The 25810-nt window shown below is 41.7% G+C and overlaps 1 protein-coding gene across 5 annotated transcripts in view; it reads left to right on the top strand.

Moving 5' to 3' along the window:
- CSMD1 (CUB and Sushi multiple domains 1) overlaps positions 1-25810 on the top strand; it is a 2004702-nt gene that overhangs the window by 1536503 nt on the left and 442389 nt on the right. For all 5 annotated transcript variants that reach the window (XM_053900776.1, XM_053900775.1, XM_053900774.1 and 2 more), the window contains one exon: positions 11735-11847. In XM_053900776.1, the coding sequence (XP_053756751.1) occupies positions 11735-11847 (113 nt within the window). The remainder of the gene's footprint in view (positions 1-11734; positions 11848-25810) is intronic.

The following is a 25810-nucleotide window of genomic DNA, read 5'->3' as shown; positions in this document are numbered from 1 at the left end:
GTTACCCTTTCATTTCTTTTTGAAGAAATTCATGTAACCAGTCACTAAAGTTGGGTCTGCTAGCGGCAAATTATTTGTCTGACATTTAAAAAATTTTTCCTCTTATTTTTAAAGATTACATTCACTGGACATGGAACTTATGCTTGATAGTTCTTTTCTTCAAAAACTTGAAAAATTTTGTGACACTTCCTGTGGCCTCCAGTGGTCAGGAGATCTCCTGACATTCAAATTGGCAAATTTGAGTTAAAAAATGTGTCCTTTCTCTCTGGATGTTTTCCAGATTTCGTTCTATGTCTCTAGTTTTCAAACATTTAATTAGATGTTCTTTCATGGTTTTGTTTGGATTTATCCGGTGTGAGGGTCACTGAATTTCTTAGAACTGTAGGTTTATTCATTTCACCATATTTGGGCAGTGTTCAGCAGTTATTTCTTCAAATACCCTTCACTCCAAGGTCTTTCTCTTCTTCTTCTGGGACACTGAAGATGCCAAGTTTGGCCTTTTTGTCCCCCAGGTTTTGGAAGCTCTGTTCACGTTTTGTTGTTGTTTTTGTTTGCTTTTTGTTTCTTTTTTTTCTTTTTTCAGTCTGTATTCTCTTTGTTCAGTGTAGGGAGTTCTATTCATGCACTCTCAAGTTCACTGATGGCATCACGCATCTCTACCATGAGCTTTCTAGAGATTTTTGTTTTCATATATGTTGAATCTTTTTAGTCCTATAATTTCCGCCTGGTCTTATAACATCCATTTCTTTCCTGAGATTTTTTTTTTCTACCTGTTTTCAGAGACTTTGTAAAAGACTGGTAAAGCTTTTACATGATGGGTGTTTTAAAGCCCCTGTCAGACGATTGCATCACCTGTTCATTTCAGGTGTTGTCGGCTGGTTATGTTTTCCCATTCAAGTCTTGATTTCTTAGCTCTTAGCAGGACAATTGTACACTGGTTGTTGAGTCTCCCATGTTAGGACACGTTGATACTCTAGAGATCCCTCATTATAGCAGGCAATCACCCTGGCTAGGCTTAGCACATGGACCTTTGGCAACTTTGTGGGCTTGGGTTCTAATGACAGGTTAGTTATCAGAGACCTGAAGATGTTGTCTTGGTCAGCTTGGTTTATCTGGTACTGTTGGCTCTTATACTCCTCCTTACTGGGGCCAGGATGTTTCTGGGAGGGCAGGAGTTCGTGGGGTCCCCCTACTAGCACCTCCTCCCCCATCTTACCCCTCACCCCTCACTCTGCCTGTGGATCTGGGAGGGGAGGAGAGTCTCAGCCCCCAGTGCGGAGGGACAAAGATCTGCCTTGATTGGATCACTGGTGTGGCTGGGTCTCTCATGGGTTCTGTCCTCTGTGGTATCTTTCCTCAGAAAAGGGAACCCCAGGCTCATGAGGAAAGTAAAGGCCTTCCCTGCACACGTATCACTGTTGGAGTCCCTTCATCTGTCTACCTGGCTGCCTGAGGTTGTTAAAGGAATATCATTTATATCCCAGAGAAGGATGAGCTCATCTGGAACCTTCTCTTGTCTGGTCAGGGGTTGGCAAACACCAGTCTGGTTGGTCTTCTGTTTGCATGAGGAAGACAGCTGGCGCTTTGCTGTCTCTCTGGTGCTGGGTCCCAAACCAGCTTTCCTTCTACTCCAGCCCTTCAAAGTTCTCTTCTGGTTTTCTCCTCTGCCATTCCCAGGGTTTAGAACTGTGACTAGTGGAGAAAAATGGTAAAAAGAGTCCCCATGGCAGGATTGGCCAGTCCATACACCTTTAAATAGTCTGCTGCCATCAACGGCAGAAACCTATAAAATAGCTTTATGTTGGGGGGGTGCCTGGGTGGCTCAGTCGGTTGAGCGTCCGACTTTGGCTCAGGTCATGATCTCGCAGTTTGTGAGTTGCAAGCCCTGCGTCAGGCTCTGTGCTGACAGCTCGGAGCCTGGAGCCTGCTTCCGATTCTGTGTCTCCTCTTCTCTCTGCCCCTTCCCCGCTCATGCTCTGTCTCTCTCTGTCTCTCAAAGATGAATAAATGTTAAAAAAATTTAAATAAAAAATTAAAAAAATAAGAGCTGGACACTTTACTGACCGAGCCACCCAGGCGCCCCTGTGTCTGCCCACTTTTACTAGGGATCTGAATCAGGGCATCTAAATCTTACTACCTCATCCCAGGAATGGTCTGTCCAGGTACCTGAACAGATCTCATGTTCTGGCTTCTTCTAAATTAATTAATCACACTTCTCCTTAGTACTCGCTAGGTCCACCCAATTAAGACAGATGGCCAAATAAAAAATTTATTTTAAATAACTGCTTTTTCTACACTTTTTGCCGAACTTAGGAAGTTTATGGACAGTAAGGCACTATAAAAAATTCAAAACCAGTGAATTCTAAGCCAGCTTGCAACTTACGAAGAGCATTTAGTTTTCAACAGCCCAATTTACGATTAAAATGAGTACTTTAAAGGTTTAGTGCACCATTTTCCTTTTAGATACCCACAGGAATAATGCACGTATAACTTAGTCTAGGGCTTCTACTACACAGCTTTGTGGCATCGTGACTCTTGGGTCTCTTTCATATCCAGGTTTCAACAAATTATTGTGTTTTTTTAAATTAATATACAGTAAAATCGAAGCTGTTGGTATACAGATATACAAGTATCTATACCACCAAAATCAGGATACAGAGTGATTCCATCACCCCTGAAACTCCCATTGCTTTCTTTTAAGTCTCCTCCCTGGTCCCTGGACCCTGGACCCTGGACCCTGGACCCTGGACCCTGGAGAGCTGATCTGTCCTCTATCACTATAGTTTTGTCTTATCACAAGCATGGAGTTATACTCTACATAATTCCTGAGAATACAAGTGGGAATGTAAAATGGTACATCCCCTCTGGAAAACAGGCAGGCAGTTCCCTATGAACTTAAATATACATTTATGGTAAGATCCAGCAATCCCACCCCTAGGTATTTACCCAAGGGAAATAAAACTTACCCTACACAGATGTGTACGTGAACACTATCCTAATTGCCAAAGACCTGTAAACAGTGTAAATGCCCTCAGTGGGTGACTAGACAAAGACTCCGTGGTATATTCACACGGGAATTCTACTTGGTAGAACCAGGGACAGACTATTGACATAAGCAAAAACATGGGGATCACAGAGGCATTACATTGCGTGGACATTGTTGTGGTTGGCTTAGCCACCCTTTCTAGCAGACACATGTCATGTATGTGCGGACAGAACTGTTGAACCTTTTCACAAGGGCTGAAGAAAAGATCTGTTCAGAAATGAGACTGCTGTCCTATAGATGGTAACATTACCAGCTGTCAAAACGTCATAAAGTCACTGTGTCCTGTGGGTACAATTATGTTTTTGACCCACTTTCATATGAAGGAGTTGAGATTTTGAGTTGAGATTTTTTTCAACTCAGTGTGCCCTGGTTGTAGCCAAGGAACAAATTTATAATCAAAGTCATTTATTTCTTCCTGGCCTGATCATTTAATATAGTGGAACTTCCTGCCTATTTCCATTCAACATGGGGACTGACTACAGAAGACATGTCAAACCGCTTCATGCAAGCTGACTCTGTCTTCTCTGAAATCTATCAGAAATTCATAGAATGTTAGATTTCCACAACTCCTTTTATATAATTAAATGCAATTATTTCACAGATGAGGAAGCTTAGAGGCAAAAGAATTATTGAAAATTAAGGGTGAATTAATAACAGAGCTGTAACAGAACCCTAAGTACCAAGTCTTGGGTATTCTAAGATACAATAAAGATTTCACTCATCATTTGGAAATATTCCTATAAAATTTAAACATGTGGATATTTAGCAAATTTTAATGATGGTTGTTAATTTATATTTTTTATTGATGTGTTTACTCCAAAAATTTTGAATGTTATATGCCAGAGTCTGGGATAAAAAGACCAAGATAGAAGTTTGCACTCAGGGAAATTCAGAATTCAGTAGGAAACAGATGTTGAAGTAGGTGCCTATGATATGTTTGACTTAAATGAGGCATATGCAGAATTCTACAATGGTCAGAGAAAAAAAAAAATCTTCCATTGTCTAAGGGAGTTAAGAAATGCCTAGTGAGAACCCTCAAATCTTTAAGAATTCTTAGCTGCTATGCAGGAAGAATGGGCATCCTAGGTAGTGATGTCAGTTACCAAACACCTAGAGGCCGAGAACTGCCAGTATTTTTGGAGACTGGTTACACAGGTCAAATGGCTGTGTGGAGCACAATATGTGTGGAGGGGGAAATTCCACTGTAGAGACAGAGGGCAAGAGGAAGCTGGGAACCTGCAATACAATGGCTTTTTTCTCAAAAGAAAATTTTATTGTAGTTTTCTAACAAGTAAGTCAAATTACTTAGTATTTCATTAGAGTCATTTTATCTTTAGTTTTAAATCAAAACATTGTGTATTATAAAGTCAATCTAGGAAGAAATGAAGCTGTTTTAAAAAAAGTGATTAAAATGATATAGTTAGGCTGACTATTAAAGTATTTTATCAAAACAAACATCTATTTTATTTTTCAGGTACTAATAATTGAAAAAATTCTGTTTAAACAGATAAGCAGTCGCAGGGGTCACAATAACATTTGCTTTTTGTTTCTAAAAATTCATTTTTCAGTGCCAGAAAATGGAAATAGTTTCAGAAACATGACAAAAGAACAGGAGGGAAATTCTTTTCCTTTGTTTTAAATGGTAAAATAAAATTTAAGATTAAAAATCTAACACAAAAGTACTTTAAGATTTTTTAAGTAATTTTTCAAAGCATTAAATAATGTTAAAATAATTATTTTAAAATATTTTGAATACCATCTCACAATCCTTTTCATAAATAAACCAGTTAAATAAGTAGCAGGCTTAAATTCTAAAGAGAAGTACAAATCCTAATCTGATTTTGGATTGAATGAACTTTGTGGGAAGTGTAGCCCTGCACCAGCTCACTTAAATTCATGTGAATCAACAGACTGACATAGATGGAAATAAAATAACATCCAGTGCATAACTACAAGAAATTCAAATATATTCACCAGAAGTATTTCTGATGTAGTAAATTTGGCAACATAGGTCTTTTCAATGTGTGAACATTTTCTACATGGTAGTTCAGGTTTTGACAACTTAGTTAATTCCAGTGCCTTAGATGGGAAAGGACTACAGAGCCAGGAGGCCGTTAGGAGGCTGCCTCCATGATGCTGGTTTGGGAAAATCAGCGCTCAAACTGAGAAAGTGGAGACAGAGAGAAGGACGCGGTGTGATTAGTAGGACTTAGTGATGAACGGGTGGTGGGGAGAAGGCACTCTCACTCTCTACTTCTCGTGACGAGGTGGTTGATGCCATGAGGGGGGATTTAAGAGACTCTGAGGGGCAGGTAGTTCCTGTCTGATTGCTTCCATGTTCTTCCTCCTATATTTGCAACTAAAGTTCTCTTCAGAGATAGAGGGAAATAGATTGGGAGGGAGCTTGAGAAAGGTGGAGATAGTTTGGGATATCAGCTAGTGGCACGTGAAGGGAAAAGACACCGAATGTGGCCCAGGGAAAGAGTGTTTATTGAGTGGCTGGCGGGGATCTGGAGATCACAGGTCCAGACATACTGGTGTGAGTCAGCGAATTCTTCACCAACTTACAGGAAGATAGAGGGGCTTGTTGGGTCTTATTAGATCCATGGAAGATGGTAAGAATTTCAAGAGTGCTGGCAGGGACGGCTGAGACATTGCATCAGAGTATCAGCCGCATTGTCCACAGCATGCAAAATATAATGACGTCAATGATAGAGGCCCCAGGAATTTAAAGAGTGGGTTTCAGTGGGGCGCAAGCACATGACAGTTCACATCACAGGTAGATGTGGCCAGAGAGAGCGGTTGAGATGATACAAAGTATAGCAAAGTACCAAGCATGAGGGCAGTTGCCCTGTCTGAGAGCAGGGGAGGGGAGCGTCACTGGGGTTGAAAGGATCAAGGAACCACGAATTGTGTGCCAGAATTATCCATGTGGACACTCTGACCATCCACACGTAGAGATGGCGGTCAGCCAGTGAGTTGCAGGGAGGTGATGACAGACGTGAGCAGTGAGGTAGAGTCATGTCATGAATCTCAAGGTCGCGGGGGGTGTAACGGGTGATTAGAGAGTGGCGGTGGGGAACGTAAATCAGAAGGGTGTTGACTCCACCTCCAGATGGTATTGATAAATTATTCCAAAAGGAAGATGTGGTGTGTAACACACACCACACACCACACACACACTGGAATATTCCTCAGCCATTAAAAAGTGTGTAACTTGCCATTTGCAACAACACGGATGGAATGGGTAGATCTAGGGAGTATTATGCTAACTTAAATCAGAGAAAGACAAATACCACGTAATTTCACTGATATGTGGAATCCAAAAAATAACAACAAACACAAAACCCGAAATAGTCTCATAAATACAGAAAACAAACGGGTGGTTGCCAGTGGGTAAAACAGGTGAAGAAGATTGAAAGGCACAACATCCATTTATAAGATAAATAGGTCACAGGGATGACAAGTACAACATAGGAGATACAGTCAGTAATATTGTAAAACACTATGGTGACAGATGGTAACTAGACTTAGCTCTGGTGAGCATTGCATAACGTGTAAAGTTGTTAAATCACTATGATGTACGCATGAAACTAATATAACGTTGTATGGCAACTGTACTTCAGTGAAAAAGAAAAAGAAGAAAAAAAAATTCTCCTCCACGTACCTTACATGTAACTTAAAAGCCAATATATTAGTGTATAAGAAAAATCAAAGGTTATAATACTTTCTTTCTTACATTTGTGTAAACTTTACAACAAAATGATACTTGTTCTTTTCTCTTCGTTTTCTTACCCAACGCAGTGAATTTAACTTAAGGTACAACAAGTATCTGTTTGTAATGGCTCTGAGTAAGATCAGACTTCCCTTCTTATATTCATATAGTCTAGGAAATGTTATCCAAGACAAATAAAGGAAGAGAAATGTCATATAAAAAAATGAGCAACTGGAACCCCCCTTTCCTCCAGAAATACTCGACCAAACCTCTGAGAAGTTATGAGAGCTGATTACAGTAATGAATGAGCAGAAATTTTAAGGCATAAGAGAATAATATAAGGTAGCCAGGATTTTAGAAGACAGAAATCAAGGGAGAACAGATATGCATGAAGGTGAATCTTGGATTTCACAAATCATTTTTCCGGGGGCATTGTCTGACTCTCAGTTTAGGGCATCCTGGCAAATAGGTGTCTGTGACCCAGAGAATGTGGTTTTGGGAGACACGGGATATGGGGGACCCTGAATTGGGCTATCAAAGCTGTGAGGACTTGGGGGTCCAGGATGTCAAGGGAAAGGGAATCACGGGGATGTGAACCTGGCATCTGCTGGACTTTGGTCCTTGATGTATTTGCCTGAGACCAACTTTCCAGGAATCAGAAGGAACGAGCCCAAGCAAAACTTTGCTGCAACTGGTCTACAGAGCTCAGCAGAACTTTTGGAATTTTCAGTGCTAAGGAAACAAAGGTGTCTCAGACCTGTTGTTTCAAGGAGCAGATCTACTACTAAAAACCGTGTTCTCTGGGTTGTGACACAGAAGGGGATAAGCACTAGGAAAACCACATGCCTGAAATGCAGCTGTGAATCATTCCACTGACGGAATGGGTCAAAGTGGTCACTGTGCTCCCAGAAGAACATTAAATACTCCCAGTGGAAGGTCACAACATACAGAACCTCTAGCATGGCTTATGCACAAGGTCTGGCATTCAATCAAAAATTACCGGAAGTGTCCAGAAACAGTGCGCAATGCCTGCAACCAAGAGGGAGGGGACAGATAAAGAGCAAGATATCCTGACATAGCAGTTATCATTCAGGACTCTGACAATTAACTATGGTGCATGTGTTTAAAAGATAAGTGAAATAATCAAGAATTTTGCCAGAAAACTGTAATCTACAACAAGTCAAATGGAAGTTTTAAGAATTGCAAAATACATTATCCACTATAATTATATGATTGGAACCAGAAGATGGTTTAATAAAAAAAAAATCCCGGCTGAATCAGGAAAAAATAATGTACAGAAAGTGTGTGTACATTTCGAGTTCTGGAAGAAAGAAATTGAGGGAAAATAGGACATAACCAATATTCAAAAACATTACCACTAACAATTTTCCAATACTGACAATAGACATCAAGGTAGAGATTCAAGAAATTCCATAAGCCAGGGAGGATAATACAAAGAAATCCTCATACTGGCACATTACAATAAATCTTATGAAAAACAGGATGAAGAAATATCTTAAAAGCAGCATAAACAAATGAATATTATTTTCAAAAGAGAAAATATAGGATTGACAGAGTGCTTCTCAGTATAAACAAAAAAGGTAAAAAGACAACAGAATAACATATTTGAAGTGTTGGGGGAGAAAAAAGCTATTAAGTAAGAGATTTGATTAAAAAATAATTGACCAGGGACACCTGGGTGGCTCAGTTGGTTAAGTATCCGACTTCAGCTCAGGTCATGATCTCATGATTTGTGAGTTCGAGCCCCGCTTTGGGCTCTGTGCTGACAGCTCAGAGTCTGGAGCCTGCGTTGGATTCTGTGTCCCCTTTCTCTCTGCCCCTCCCGCACTCACACTCTGTCTCTCTCACATTCAAAAATAAACATAAAAAAATTTAAAAGTTGGCACAAAAACAGACACTCAGATCAATGGAACAGAATAGAGAACCCAGAAATGGACCCACAAACATATGGCCAACTCATCTTTGACAAAGCAGGAAAGAATATCCAATGGAATAAAGACAGTCTCTTCAGCAAGTGGTGCTGGGAAAACTGGACAGCGACATGCAGAAAAATGAACCTGGACCACTTTCTTACACCATCCACAAAAATAAACTCAAAATGGATGAAAGACCTCAATGTAAGACAGGAAGCCATCAAAATCCTCGAGGAGAAAGCAGGCAAAAACCTCTTCAATCTTGCTCGCAGCAACTTCTTACTCAACATGTCTCCAGAGGCAAGGGAAACAAAATCAAAAGTGAACTACTGGGACCCCATCAAAGTAAAAAGCTTCTGCACAGCAAAGGAAACAATCAGCAAAACTGAAAGGCAACCAACGGAATGGGAGAAGATATTTGCAAGTGACATATCAGGTAGAATCAGTACCCAAAATCTATAAAGAACTTATCAAACTCAACACCGAGAAAAACAAATAATCCAGTGAAGAAATGGGCAAAAGACATGAATAGACACTTCTCCAAAGAAGACATCCAGATGGCCAACTGACACATGAAAAAATTCTCAGCATCACTCATCATCAGGGAAATGAGATACCACCTCACACCTGTCAGAATGGCTAACATTAACCAGCAACAACAGATGTTGGCGAAGATGCGGAGAAAGAGGATCTCTTTTGCATTGTTGGTGGGAATGCCAGTTGGTGCAGTCACTCTGGAAAACAGTATGGAGGTTCCTCAAAAAGTTAAAAATAGAACTATCCTACAAACCAGAAATTGCACTACTAGGCATTTACCCAAAGGATACAGGTGTGCTGTTTTGAAGGGACACATGTACCCCAGTGTTTATAGCAGCACTATCAGCAATAGCCAAAGTATGTAAAGAGCCTATACACACACACACACACACACACACACGCACACACACAATGGAGTATTATTCAGCAATCAAAAAGAATGAAATCTTGCCATTTGCAACTACATAGATGGAACTGGAGGGTATTATGCTGAGAGAAATTAGAGAAAGACAAATATCATATGACTTCACTAATATGAGGACTTTAAGAGACAAAACAGATGAACATAAGGAAAGGGAAACAAAAATAATATAAAAACAAGGAGGGGGGAAAAACATAAGAGACTTCTAAATATGGAGAACAAATAGAGGGTTACTGGAGACGGTGGGGGGGTGGGCTAAATGAGTAAGGGGCATTAAGGAATCTACTCCTGAAATCATTGTTGCACCATATGCTAACTTAGATGTATATGAAAAATATAAAAAAATAAAATTTTGAAGTAAAAAAATAAAAAATATAATTGACAAGAGGAAAAACAAAAAATGAACTAATTTATCATTAAATCATATTCTAAATAAAAGTCAAAATTCTCTGATGAGATAAAATAATATAAATAAAATAATTAAAAAGAATACAACACAATTATATGCTGCTTTCAAGAGGCAAACACGAAATGCATATAGTAGAGTAGGTTGAAAGTAAAAGATTAGGAAAAGGTATTCCTTGTAAGAACTAACAAAAAGAAGAAGAAATACAGCTTTATAGTCATAAGTCAAAGTAAATAGACATTTACACTCGACATTTGTGTTCTGTGCACTTTCTGATATGTTACATTTCGATAAAATGTATGCAAAGGGAAGAAAAACAACTCTCTTCCAACCAAACAAGCAAATACGACACCAAATATAAAAGAGCAATCTCTCTAACAAAGAAACAGTCTTCAAAAAGAAATATATTTTTAGTGACTGCACATCACTCACTGTAATTCTTTTTTTTTTCCAATTTGTGTGTAACTGCATGAGCTACTTCACATGTAATGACTATTGTTCATCTGCCTTTGAGCAATCAGGCTCTCTGTACCGCCCAAGGTGAGCGTGTTGGGTTGATAGACAAATGATACGATTGATGGGGCGAATCATGTATTCCTATTCCCGAAAGTACTTTGCTGAAAGCAGAGCTTCCTGTTTGATTAGAGACATTTATTTTGGTTGAATTGATTTTTTTCTTACACTTTTTCTATTTCGGCATGCTTTTTGTCAGCGTGTTGAATTCAGTCAATGGATTTAGTGTTTCTTTTCACTGGCTGACAGTAGCCACTATGTGACTGTTTTATTAATGCCCAATGATTGTTTCATTGAAACTTCCATTTGGTGTGACCTAGACATTAATATGCAGAGTGAAAGTTCAGTACACTTGCCAAATCTGTTTCAGCTATGCACACACTTCTTGTTGATATTCTCTTAATGTACGGTTCCTTTTGGTTTTATATATATGTATGTGTGTGTGTACGTGTGTGTGTACATATATGTATGTGTGTATATTTATGTGCATATATGTGTATGTATGTATATGTGTGTATGTACACACACATACACACATACACATATATATCCTTTTCTATAATGTCATAGAGTTGGAATCATACAGTATGCAGCTTTTCAAGTTCTTTTTCATGGCTTGATAAAATCGCTCATTTCTTTTTAGTGCTGAATAATATTCCATCCTATGATGTGTTTCTAAAAGAGATCGTGTGGTAAGGTACATGATAATTGAAACTAAACAATCTGAGCATTATGTGAATGAATCAGAACATTTCTCAGCTTAGGGATGTTTCCATGTCGATGGTGTGATGTCGTACAACCATACAGCGGTAAGAGATACCCGTCCGTCACACGGGATGACCACGGGTTCCGGATTTAGCACTCATCGTCCTGCACCTAGAGTAGGACTTCCGCTCCAGACACTAAGGGCGGTTGGTCACCCTAAGTCAGTTTTTAAAATGAAAGATAACAAAATTCGATCACAGAAGAATAATTACTGTACAACAGCTGTAATATTGAAGCTGAAGTATAAATACACATTACAAGTGGCTATGGATTCTTTGAAGCAAGGTCTTACGGTGTATATACCTGTACTTGTTTGTTTAAGCAGCAAGACCTTCAAAGCAAAAGTAGAGATATTTGGCGATTCAAATAACGGTTTCCACATTTCTGTCCTGTGCAGACTCACTGGCTCCAGTGTTCCTGACCTGATTGTGAGCATGAGCAACCAGATGTGGCTGCACCTGCAGTCTGATGACAGCATCGCCTCGCCTGGATTTAAAGCTGTTTACCAAGGTATGGCCGCGACGCGCTTGCCGACCCCTGAAACCAGCATGCGTGCAGTGGTCAAGGACCATTCTCAATGCGTTAGACATAAGTAAATTTGGAATGTCACAATAACGTTTAAAAATAGGGACTGATTACTTGCAGCTTCCTTTTAATTAGAACCCTGCTTACAGTTCTTTTTGCAAAGAACTTTTAACTTGTGAAAAGCCTAGCTTGCCATGACGTGTGCCATCATTAGGTCAAAATAAAGAGCAACACTAAGTACAGAACACAAGCTATGAAACATTTTTATGCTTGTGGATATTGGCATTTTATCTCTTTTGAGAGGGAGATGTTATGGTTATGACTAAGGGAAATATTTTGAACAAAGTATGACTTGGAGTCGCGTTAATTTAATTAAGCTTCATTACAAACACACTCATACCAAAATGTGTGTGTGTGTTGTTGTTGTTGTTTATTTTTCATGGAGAACAGAAATCTACATGAACTTGGAGGAAAATACTACTCTGAGTTGTTGTGTAGGAGAAAAATAAATGTTGTCCGGGATTTGTGAGTTATAATTACTCTGGAGATGCTGGCTTCACCTCTGAATTCACATGCAGGTGCCATTGTCTCAGCGAGTGGTTTTCCATCATGCACTATGGCTCTGTGTTCTCATAAACCAAGGCATCGTGTTTAGTCTGGCACATCTTTAAAAATATCCCCACTGTATTGCTCTACCTGCGTTGTTTCATGTGGGAGGATTTCGTAGGAAAGAGATATCTTTTAACCTTAACATACAGATTGGTATTCAAAACAACTATTGTGGAAAATTTTATAATGGAAACAGAAGTAGAAAGAACAATATAAAAAACCTGAGATGATCTCTATTTGTAAACTTTTATAAACCTCCCAGATATTTTGCTCTTGACTTAAGGATTGGTTTGAGATGTAGCTGCCTGGTTGTCAGCCTCCGCCCGGTCCTGCCTCTGCTCAAGTATCCTCAAATATCATTTGGGAAACGAGTGATATTCCTACTGTGCTCCCAGATACTAGACCCATCCACAAGTCTTTATTCAATAATTACCTCTTTAAAAAGTAGACTTCTGTCTTGGTTCCAAGAGAGAAAAGAAGAATTCTTTCCCACTCTGCCCCCACCCAAACAACTAGATCAACCAGCTTGCCTCTCATTTGGGGTCTTCTGAGATTTAGTTCCCATAACCCCACCTGTACATGTCTGTTTGGGAGCGGAATGGGCGGCAGTCAAAGGCATCTCTTCAGTGCCTCAGAGCACACCACAATGCTTTGGCTGATCCCTCCTGCGTTCCGGAGATGGTAAAGAATGGAGTGTGCACTAAGGGAGGGAGAGAATCATTGTCCAGAGTACAAAGAAGAAAAATGATCTTCATAGTATCCAGACCTCAGGGCACCTAGAATAGCTATAGATAGGCACATCTGTTTTACCTGGCAATACACACACACGCACACACACACACACACACACCATTTTCCTTTTGCGACACACTTTGGTGTTCTCTAGATCAACAATCAAATAGTTTGACTCAAGAAAGAAACATGAAAGAGGCTTGGGAGCATGTTAAATTCTTCGTTTCGGATTATACAAATGATGGGTGCAAATCCTCTATCTTCAGTGTAGATCTTTTTTTTTTTTTTTAATATATGAAATTTATTGTCAAATTGATTTCCATACAACACCCAGTGCTCATCCCAAAAGGTGCCCTCCTCAATACCCATCACCCACCCTCCCCTCCCTCCCACCCCCCATCAACCCTCAGTTTGTTCTCCGTTTTTAACAGTCTCTTATGCTTTGGCTCCCTCCCACTCTAACCACTTTTTTTTTTTTTCTTCCCCTCCCCCATGGGTTTCTGTTAAGTTTCTCAGGATCCACATAAGAGTGAAACCATATGGTATCTGTCTTTCTCTGTATGGCTTATTTCACTTAGCATCACACTCTCCAGTTCCATCCACGTTGCTACAAAAGGCCATATTTCATTCTTTCTCATTGCCATGTAGTACTCCATTGTGTATATAAACCACAGTTTCTTTATCCATTCATCAGTTGATGGACATTTAGGCTCTTTCCATAATTTGGCTATTGTTGAGAGTGCTGCTATAAACATTGGGGTACAAGTGCCCCTATGCATCAGTACTCCTCTTCAGTGTAGATCTTGTATGTGTTTGACAAAGAGAAAGAAATCGTTCTCTTGTGCTAAGAGGTTAAATATGTGTCCCCAGATACAATAAAATTATCTCATATTAAAAAGTTTTATAAATTAATTTATAAAACTACTTAATTATGAAACTTTAAAAGATATATTTAAGTTGTCACTTGCATACACTGCCATACATTCAATGAGCCACAAACTGATTTGAAGTTATTTTTAACAAGACTGAGAACCTGTTACTGTCTTGAATGTAAGTCAAGAGAAGTCTTTTCAAGGTCAGCCTTATACTATACGCACATGCCTGTGAACAGATAGTCGCTTTATCAAAATAACCAGGAAATTACATTTTAAACCCAATCAGGGGTACCTGGGTGGCTCAGTTGGTTAAGTGTCTGACTTCAGGTCATGATCTCACAGTTCATGAGTTCGAGCCCCACATCGGGCTCTGTGCTGACGGCTCAGAGCCTGGATCCTGCTTTGGATTCTGTGTCTCCCTCTCTCTCTGTCCCTCCCCTACTTGCACTCTGTCTCTATCTCAAAAATAAATAAATAAAAATAAATAAAATACACCCAATCAATCATATATTCTTATTAATACAAAAAAACCAATTATTACAAAGAAAGTATTTTAACTATAATCTAAGAAAATATACTGTAGCCATTTAGAATAAAGCATAAATCTGTGTTTTACCTATTTCCATTTTCAAAGTTTAAATACTTTCCGTAAGTTTCAAAATTTTAGGGAACTAAGAAATGATACAAAGTACTGTAATACAGTAAAAATGGTGGCAATTTTATTTGGATTATTTTACTCGAGGGGAGCTGTTAAAAAGAAAGAATTAATTTGTAAATTACTGTCAGGAAAACTTTTGAAGTCGGCCTTGGCAAAAAAAAAAAAAATATGTATATATATATACACACACACACACACGTATTATGTATATATGTGTATGTATATGTATATGTGTATATATGTATGTGTGTGTGTGTGTGTGTGTGTGTATGTCACTACTTATTTTTTCAAAGCCCAGCTCACTCTAAGTGGTTAATGGATGGAGTAGTGATCTGTGCCCATCATTTTCCTTGAACTGTTTTACTACTCAGAAAGTTGTAGGAAACTGATAATAGGGCAGGTGGTCCCTGACTCCAGACACACTTGTGAACTCTGTGTAGACAGGACACCATCGATTGTCGCCCAGTGGGTATAGATGACTTTAGGGTCTCTTATAAAACTCATGTCAGCATTGCTAATTGTCTGTGTCTCTGTTCTTTGAGTTCTCCTGTGAAATGGTTCTTCAAATGTCTTAGTGGTTCCTTCGTCAGTTGCTGAGTTTATTAAAATCTTTAACATGATATGTACATGCATGTATTGATGAAAACTAGACAGATCAATCTGCAGAGATGGGATTTTATTGTCTTCACTTTTACTCTGGGGATTTGAGCAAAGAGATAGAATGCCGTGTCTTCTAATTGTGCGCCATAGAGAATTCAGGAACCGACAAAGCGTACTGAGAAGTTATTGCATAGCAAGCCAATGAGACAGGTCATTAAAAAGCATCTTACAACCCAAAACCATAAGCAGGGTGACAGTGACAGCGTCCTGAGCTCAAGTGAACATATCATTGTATGGCTGCACCCTCCTTGGGAGCGGAAGTAGTCGCGGCACTGGAGACTTCCGGGGTGAGGCGGGCCCAGCACCAGCATCCTTACTTACCTGTAAACTGCAAGATTCCTCCTTGGTGGAAACATCGGATGGGATGGGGAACTGATGGCTTTTCTTAATAAGGAATTCTGTTGCACACCCCACACAAAGGTTAGGACTAGAATGCACAGATAATTGCTGAATCCTTCCTGACATTTGGATATTTCGACTTGACCTTTAATTGAACTTCTCCATGACTGTACAGTTATTCAAGATAGCACAGTAGAGGTGTAATCCTTTCCACATGACCTATACTCGCTACTGCCTTTGGTGAAATCTAAGAGCCTCAGTGAAATAGCAAGCACTTCCCAACAGGGAAAATTGCAGGAATTAACTCCAGCAGTAGTAAGACACACATCCTAAGGTTTCTAGTGTGAAGCCGAGAGGGACTGGCATCCTTGCTAAACTGTGGATCCTTGACTATTAAGAAATGAAAGTATTCTCGATTAAAATATAAATATTCTTTCACGTGTCGTATTTCAGTTTGAATGACCGCACAGCATTAATTCTGACTGCATTTAGCTGTAATCAGTACTCTGTTTACAATCCCAATAGTCTATTAATCACTATACCCTGAGATGTTATGGAAATGTGGACGGCCATCAACCCTTGAAAGATCTCCAGTTCAAGACCACATGTTATCTTTTGACCAAATAACGTTCCAAAGTCAGAAGGATAATGAAAACCAATAACTAATACAAGATTTGAGGATTTAAACATTCTAGAGAATGTTCTACATCAAAAGAAGACATTCGCATTCTAGAAGTTGGTATTTCCAGAGTGCTATATTAAAGTAACAATTAGTGATAAAAACTGTGTGTAAAGGTGATTGTCAAAAATATAAATAATTGCATTATTTTCTTTAAACTAATAGATATTTGTGAATTGTATTGTCAGAAAAATTCGTAGAGCTGATAATCACATATGACTTAACTTTCTAGGTGTTGATATGCGTGGTCTTAGCTAACATAGTGAGGTGTTTGAGAATACAAGATGTGAAGCCAGACTACCCTGGGTACATGCTCTCCCATCTGCTAGCTATATAACTTAGGCCGGATTATGTAAAGGGTGTCAGCTTCCTCATGTAGAAAAAGGGAGAGCATAGTAATGACATTTCCTTCATAAGTCTCTTGTTGTAGAACTCACGACTTAAAACATGGAAATCCCATAGTACATAGAATGAGAAATGCTAGCTATTATTTTCATACACATTTTTCTTGTTAATTTTGAGATTTTTCTAGAAGTAAGGTTTTTAATTATGTAAATAAATATTAGAGCTCATGATAAAATATGTAAGGATAGTGAATGTCCTTTCTCTTCACCTTCTGACTTGGCCAGGAAACTTCCTTAAAGGCAGTGGCTCTCAGCTTTTCCTTATGTATCTTTCCAGAATTTTCAATGCACATAACACCATGTCTGAAATCTTGGCTTGTCTCTTCATCTACAAACCCCAGAGGAACCTTGATGTGCAAGAAATGCCGCCTTCTCTTATTTTAAAATCAACTTGGATTTCTTTCAGAGACAATATCCTAACAGCGTGCGTGCTATGATTGGAGGGGCCCCACATTACCTGCTACCTGCCCGTCACCCCCCTCGCACCAAGAGGTTAAAAATTCCCCAGGTATTCTAGGGGATACGAAAGGTTTGGGGTCCTCATATCCTTGCATCACACTTGTTACCATGAGACGCCCATGGCCTCTGCTGCTTTGGACAGTGCTCTCCGTCACAGGAGCTGCCTGATAGATGCTCTCCTGGTGCCCGCCCCGCACACAGTGATGTTGAGATGGTTTCATGTGGGAGAACCTCGGGTCCATCCCAGCTACCTGTGTACCACCAACACACTGGTTCTTAGTCCCGGGGGGAGCCCCACTTCTCTGTATTTGCTCCCATCTGTGACCCCATGGAGACATTGGCCCGGATGGCCTCCCCTCAACATGCCTGCATAGTATGCTTGATTAACTCTGTCTTTAGATGAAGAGTTTGTGTTACATTAACCGATGAGGGGAGGCACAGAGGACAGCCTGGCTCTCCTTGGGAATCACAGACTTTCAAGGGGAGAACAGAGAAAAACTCGGAGGCTAAAATACAAACATGAACACCACCGATGATTCAAGAGCAGCAAAAAGAAATATCAACTAATGTAAATTATAAACATAAATTTATATATATACATATATACATATATATACATACACACGCACACACGCACACATATATATGGAGAGAGAGAGAAGAGAGACAATATGCTAACTCATAATTTACCATAAGAAAATTATTGGAGGGGCGCCTGGGTGGCTCAGTCAGTTAAACGACCAACTTCGGCTCAGGTCATGATCTCATGGTCCGTGAGTTCAAGCCCCATGTCGGGCTCTGTGCTGACAACTCAGAGCCTGGAGCCTGCTTCAGATTCTGTGTCTCCCTCTTCTCTCTATCTCTTCCTCATTTGTGCTCTCTCTCTGTCAAAACTAAGGTAAATAAACATAAAAAAAAAAAGAAAATTATTGGAGAAAGTATCTTGTAAGGTGTAAAAAAATGACAGTGTTTTAGGGAAGTATGTTAGATATCTGAGAAAGTGATGGAGGGGAAGGGAGATATTTTGTTTAAAGGTTTATTTAAAACTTTTGTATATGTGAAAAGATATAGTTCAAAATAACCTGTTCAAAAATCCAAAAGATAAAAAAATATGATATAAATAATTAGTGCAGCTGTCTAAAGTCATACTAACCTATTAAACAAACCATATAAGACTTAATGTATGTATAATTATTATATAATTTTATGATTATACATATAATCTACAAATACTTAAATAATCTATATAACTCATATATATGTATGTTATAGATGTGTAAATCATATAAGCAATATATATGAAAAAATATACATATAAAGTAACACATGGAAATCTAACATAGGTTTAGTACATAGTTTTTCCACTCTATACTTTAAATTACTTATTATAAGTTACAAAAGTAACTACTGAGAATCAAAAAATGTTTTGTAAACCAATCTTACATTTAATAATACATTAAAATTACTTTTAAATATTATTATAGTATAATAGACCATACCATTGTATACATTTAAAATACGCATTCTAGCATATTGTTGTTATGGACTAGAAAGGAAAGGAAAATAATCTATTCTCAATGAAGTTCACGACGCTTTCCACTTCTAGCAGTGAGGAGGGTTGCCAAGAAGCAAACTCATTGCCTGGATATCGTGTCTGAACGGTTATGAGTTTGCTATAGTGGTGGCCCGCATTTTTCGGCTTCGCCTCCTACACTCACGTGGACTAACCGGGTCTGTTTTGTCACAGAAATAACGTTCAGTTGGTATCCGTCACACATGTTGATGAACTGCACTCCCACAAATCATGTTTTATGCAATTTGCCATAGCTATTTAAATTTTAGCAGGGGGTAAATTAAAGGAAATGTTCCCTGTGATGTGCTGCTGTGTGGTAAAAACAAGATCTATTTCAGGCTCACACTCAGAGTTATTTCAGTAAAATAATTTGAGTTCAGCATTTCTGTTTTGTACAGAAACAGAACTATCTCCTGTGTGCAGTGAACGCTTTGTAAATGGGAGTGGGTGACGATGAGCTTGGCCTTTTCTCCTGTACTCGGGCCTCTGCGTTTGTGCTGAGCGGGAAGGTGGTGCTCCATGGAGCACTGAGTACAGGGGAACAGAGGACGGTTGCACAGCAGCATGCCTGCTCTCTTGGCGGGCTCTACTACAGACACACCATGGATGTGTAATCTTCAAGATGCTTGTGATGGTTAATTTTACGTGTCACCTCGACTGGGCCAGGAGGCCCGCACACCTCATCGGACATTATTCTGGGTATGTCCGCAAGGCTGTTTTGGGAGGAGGCTAAATTTTGAATTAATCGACTGGGTAAAGCACTCTGTCTCCCCAGTGTGGGTGGGCCTCGTCCGATCAGTCAAAGGATTGACTACAGTCATACCTTGGGGATATTGTGGGTTCGGTTCCAGACTGCCGTGATAAAACAAATATCGCAGTAAGGCCAAGGCAAATGAGGTTTTTTGGTTTCTCACTGCATACCGAAGTTATGTTCACACTATACCATAATCTACTAAGTGCCTAATAGCATTAGATCTAAAAGTCAATGTTCATCTACAACTTAATTAAAAAATACTTTATTGTTAAAAAGTGCTAGCCGTCACCTCAGCTTTCATTCGGCAAGGCATAATCACTGATTATAGATCACATAACAGATAGAATAATGAAAAAAAATGGAACTATGGCAAGATTTACCGAAATGTGACACAGACATGAAGTGAGCAAATGCTGTTAGAACAAGTGGTGCCTGTAGAAGAGCTCGACGCGTAGTTGCCACAGACGTTTAATTTGTAAAAAGTTATAACAGTAATACTGTATCTGCAAAGTATGATGAAGCGAAGCCCTGTAAAGTGAGCCTGTAGGACAGCAGGCTGAGTGAAGGAGAGCTTGTCTCTCTGCCTGACTGGCTTTGAGCTGGAACCCGGGACCTCCATCCCCAGCATGCAGACTCGGATTTGGATTGGCTCTTACACCGTTGGGGCGCCTGGGTCTGGACATCTCAGCCTCCATAATCATGTGAGCCGATTCCTTACAGTCATCTCTGTCCATAGATCAGGTGATAGGTGGGTCGGTGGGTAGGTAGGTAGGCAGACAGATAGGATAGCTAGATATGATATATAGTTACGGTAGATAGATTCGATATGATCCGTACATATGGTAGGTAGATATGACAGATGGATATTGTCGGTAGATATGATAGATAGAAATGGTAGCTAGATATGATAGATATAGTAGATAGATATGATACATATAGTAGGTAGATAGATGATAGGTGGATAGATGGGTAGATAGATATGATAGATTTGATAGGTATGGTAACTAGATATGATAGACATATGGATATGGTAGATAGATACATATGACAGATACATAGAGGGATAGGTATGGTTGATAGATAGGATAGACAGATATGGTAGATAGGTATGATAGATAGATAGATAGATAGATAGATAGACAGATAGATATAGAGACATCCTATTGGCTGAGTTTCTCTGGGGACTCCTGACCAATACAGTATTTCTCTGCTGTATCGTTGAATTTAATCCAGTTTCTTGGCACAGATGCTTCCTCATCATCTGTGTGTCTGCGCATTTAAAAGGAGCCCACGTGAAATTAGATGCACAGTGTGTGGCCTCTGAACAGAGGACAGCCCGCCGGTCCATGTGGACCCTGAGCTCTGGCCCCTGGCCATTAGTGTGAGGGAGATACGCTACCCAGAGTCAGGCAGCAGTGTGCCTGTCAGAACAGCACAGTGGTTCCTGAAACCCTTAAGACAAGGGAAAGCTGCGTGAAGTAGCTTCAGGTAAACTTTGGTGTCAATTCTGCGCAAATCCCCAGGCGCACCTCACCGAGCAGTGCTAGCACTCAGCGTTCTTCACCACAGATATGGTCTTGTATCTCAAGTGCCCACAAAACCTTCTTCCAAGGGCCTGGTTCAAATCCACCACGAAGCAGCGTTTGTCTTGGAAGCTGAGGGTGGGTGGGGATTTGTGTGGGAGGGGACGTGCCCTGGGGGCCCCTGGAAGGGACCCGAGCAGAGAAAGGGGGACAGTGAGCAGTGCCTGGGGCCTTGGCTGCTTCTCCAGGGAGCACGGAATCCAGACAGCCTGCACCTGTTCCTCTACTGGACAAGCAGACAGGGCTTCCGTCCCCTACACTGCGGCTGGGGGTGCCCTGGGTGGGGGAGGTGATTCCTGAGGGGGTGCAGCCGGGAGGAGGGGAGGTGATTCCCGAGGGGGTGCAGCCGGGAAAGGGGGAGGTGATTTCCTGAGGGGGTGCAGCCGGGAGGAGGGGAGGTGATTCCTGAGGGGGTGCATCCAGGAGGAGGGGAGGTGATTCCTGAAGGGGTAGAGCCGGGAGGAGGGGAGGGGATTCCTGAGGGGGTGCAGCCAGGAGGGGGGGAGGTGATTCCTGAAGGGGTGCAGCCGGGAGGAGGGGAGGTGATTCCTGAGGGGGTGCAGCCAGGGGGGGTGATTCCCGAGGGGGTGCAGCCAGGGGCAGGGAGGTGATTCACGAGGGGGTGCAGCCAGGAGCGGGGGAGGTGATTCCTGAGGGAGTGCAGCCAGGAGGGGGGGAGGTGGTTCCTGAAGCAGTGCAGCCAGGGGGGATGATTCCCGAGGGGGTGCAGTGGGGAGCCTCGCAACCAGAGCATGACAGCCTTGTTCTGCGGAGGATGTTCAGGTGGGACAGTGTGGGGTCTGCCCTCGGCTCTGCCCACCCGGGAACCGCTTTTCCAGGAGTCCACTTGGTCTCATTTCCTAGGAAAACTCACATCCTCACTCCGCCCTCCTCTCCTGCCCCCACTGAATCCCCCTCTCCTTGTGTCGCAGGCTCTCTGCTGCTCTAGGTGGCTGATGAGGCAGGGAGACCCAGACCCACCTCCCTGAGGGTCTCGGTGCCCGATCACCCCTCTCACTCATGCCTTGTTTATCCTATGTGGGCAAGGGGACACAAAGACATACCCCCCCCGGCCCCCGCCATGGGCCCCTGTGTGCCGAGGGACGGGTGTCCTTCCCTTCTCTCACTGTGTACAGCACTCCGCCCCTTTCTTTGCTCGTGTTTGGGGCGATGACCCCCCAGGTATGAAGGCTTTTTCCTTGCTGGCTAATCCTTGGCATGGAGCTCTTGCAGGGACGGTGCAGCAGGTAGGGCGCCAAATGTAATGGGGCCCTTCCTGTCTCCGCTGCTGAAACATTTTCCCCAAGAACCTGGACCCGCCGAGCCTGTACACCTGGGAGCGTCGGTCCTGGGATGAGGGGAGGAAGCTATTCCTGCTTCCACTGCTCCGTTCCCGGGCCCGTGTTCTCCACCCACGGGGGATCAGCACATGTAGGGTCGTTGATTTCCGGTGGTCACCTTGTCCCGGAGAATGGAGTCCCATCCGCATCGTGACGTCTCCAAGCTGGCTTCACAGCGATGCCTTTGGAGGGACATCTGCCACTCTGCCAGGCGGAGAGCTTCTCAGCTTCGTGGTGTGTGGCCGGACCAGTGGGCTCCATATGTGTCCCCACCGGTGGCTCCTTCTCTGATGTAAAGTGAGTCCTCTGAGCCAGTTCCCAGAGAGGCCCACAGCTGGGAGCACACGACTGCATGTCTGCAATCTAGAACAAGCCCTAGCAAGGGAAAATACCCCGCCGCATGGGGAACTCAAGTGTAAATTTTACTCTCCTCCCTGTGGGCTTCCTTGAGGCTTTACAGTGATTTAACATCCTGAAGAACAAACTTACTGTATTTTCATCAACACCCCTGAAATAAAATTGGCCATGCCCCAGGCCTTCTGCCCTTGGGACCAGAAGCAGGGTTGTGTACTTTCCTGGTGCCCAGCCATTGCTTCTGGAATGCCACTTTGATGTTCCCATCGTCCTGACCCGAAACTCACATGGGACAGTGTCCATTCTTATCTGACCTGGGCCAGCCACCAGGTCATTTCCCTGCATTCTTTAAGGATTTGAGCCGCAGGTTCGTAAGTGTTGATTTTGTGTCATTTATTCTCAGCAGTGTCCGTGGTAGATGGCCCCATTCTCTCTTCTTCATGGATTTCTGTCAGGCCCGTCTCATAAATAGCCTCCTATCGTATGGGGTGGACTCTAAGGGAGTCCTCCTCTGCATCTGTCCTAGCTGGTCACGGAAGTGTCACAGTGCCTTCCTGCTTGCTCGCCCCTCCTAATCCGCACGCACCACTAGCCCGGTCCAAATCACCTGTACTATCACGTGATAACACAGACACATATTTTGTAGGTCATATGTATCCCGGACTGTATTCTTATAATAAACTAAGTTAAATAAAATGTAATGAAGAAAGTCATATGGAAGATAAAATAAATTTACAGTACTTTACTGTATTAAGAAAAAAAGAATCCATGTATAAGTGGATCCTTGAAGTTCAAACTCACACTGTTCAAGGGTCAGCTGGATAAGCAAACGAAGTGAATTAATAGCGAGGTGGCCGAAGCCACAGCTAATGCCTGGATTGTTTAGATATTGGTAGTATCATGTTGGGTCATTTGACCCTTGTTAATAATCTTAGGTCCACACCAGTTTCTTTTGTAAAGAATTTAATTTAGGCTTTACAAGTTTTGTGGAATTCTAGTGTCAGAGAGGAACGAAATCCACACCCAGCATAGACTCTTTCTGGTCATTGGTGCTACTGTGAAGCAGAAACACACAGATCTGCCCATATGTTTCCTGCCTCACTCTCTCGTGTTTGCACTCCTGCTTCCTTGGTTCCTAGTCCCTGAGCACATAGCTGCCCTCCACTAGGTTCCCGTTGCCTCCTTTCCCTGGACTACCCATAAATTCCAGGTGCCTGCCATGTTTTGGTGGCACCTTGCGGCAAGGTGATGCATTTGTGCACCGGGTGCGCAGTATTTAGACTTCTCTTCAGTGTTATCTGCTTCTCCCACTGGGGCGTGGGTTCAGGCCACCCGGAAGTCTTCGTAAGATGCGAATCAAGGCTGAGGCAGGGGACATGCTTTAAGACTCCACAGTCTGGGCTGCTAATACTGTGCACTGCAAGGATGAGAAGTAGGGGTACAAGTCCTAGAATATCATGGCCTCTGTGTCCCCCAAGTCAGCATGGGCTACCATGCCCTCTGTGCCCCAGGAGTCCGCATGGACTTTCATGGCCCCTGTGCCCCCCAAGTCAGCATGGACTGTCACGGCCTCTGTGCCCCCCAAGTCAGCATGGACTGTCACGGCCTCTGTATTACACACACACACACACACACACACACACACCCCAGTGTCGCCTGTCTCTCCTTCCCATCCCATGTTCCACTGGCAGCTGGTCTGCCCTCCCTGGTGCCCAACCGCAGCCATTGAGATGAACCTAATTCCTCACCCTTTTCCAGACTGCCGGTCTCCGCAAGAGCTGCACCGTGCCGATGCCACATCGGCCACGCCCCTACCTTACTATCTGTGCCATTGCCCCTCCCCTGCCAGGTCCCCTCCCTCCCTCTGCCTGGACACATTCTCCCCACCCTTCAAGGCCTTCATGTTGAGCGCTGCCAGGTGTGAGGCTTTTCCTGGCACAGCTCACGGGGACTGAGTGTTCCCTCTAGGGTTCTCCAATAGCCCTGGCTCATGACTTCCTTCCGCCAAGAGAACATCCGTAAGAGTCAGCGTCTTGTGCGTCCTCCAGTCCTTGAGAAAAGAAATCCATTTTATTCAGTTTTCTGTCTCCGGACTATACCAGCATACGCAGCGTCTTCACCTTGGTAAGCAAACAAAAGTGTGTTGTGCTGTAATGGATGTAATGCACACAGTGAAGTCATTTCAGATTTGGAGAGCTCATCCCCTCCGCTCATACGCACTGGCCTTCAGGCGGGTGTGAGTCGTGGGTCCGGTATTGAGATACACTTCTCCTGGGAACCTGCATTTTAGAATCAACAGAGAAGACTGTTTGGGGGAATGATAAGCAAATGAGGAAAACAGAATAAAGTTGATATTTTATACAATGTAAGTAAGAGAGATCGAGTGCAAAATACATGCAATTTCTAATTCAGTGTATTAATACATTCATGTTGTGTTAATACCTCGATCTTACAGTTCTGCAAATGAGTTGAAGCCACATATCATAGTTGTCCGCCTTACAGCTTGATGGGGTTTTTTCTTCTTAAATCCTTTCCTCTCTTGAATATGCCTGCCATCTTTTAAATCTTTGGTTGTCCTATTCTTGCCGGGTTACTTTTCATTTGTTTTTTTTTCATTTTTACTACTATAAAAAAATTGAAGCCTAAGTTGGTATTAATCGAAATGGTTAGTTTTTGAACATTTATTGTGTAGTGTTTATATAAGTATGTATATATCTCATGTTTTCATTTATGCTAATGTACATATATGTATATGTTTTATATGTCTATTAATATATATATGTATATAGTATCTGAAAATGCTGAAACTATTCTCTGCTAAAAACTACTTACACATAATCATTCATAGAATTTTTTCTAGTAGACTTTTTTTTCTCTGATAATATGAAATTTAGAGCAAGATTGGGTTAATGTTGAGTGTATATGGGAA

This window comes from Panthera pardus, unplaced genomic scaffold (genome assembly GCF_024362965.1).
Source record: "Panthera pardus isolate Hobbes unplaced genomic scaffold, ASM2436296v1 HiC_scaffold_13, whole genome shotgun sequence".
Lineage (NCBI taxonomy): Eukaryota > Metazoa > Chordata > Mammalia > Carnivora > Felidae > Panthera > Panthera pardus.
This window is presented reverse-complemented; position numbering and strand designations above follow the sequence as displayed.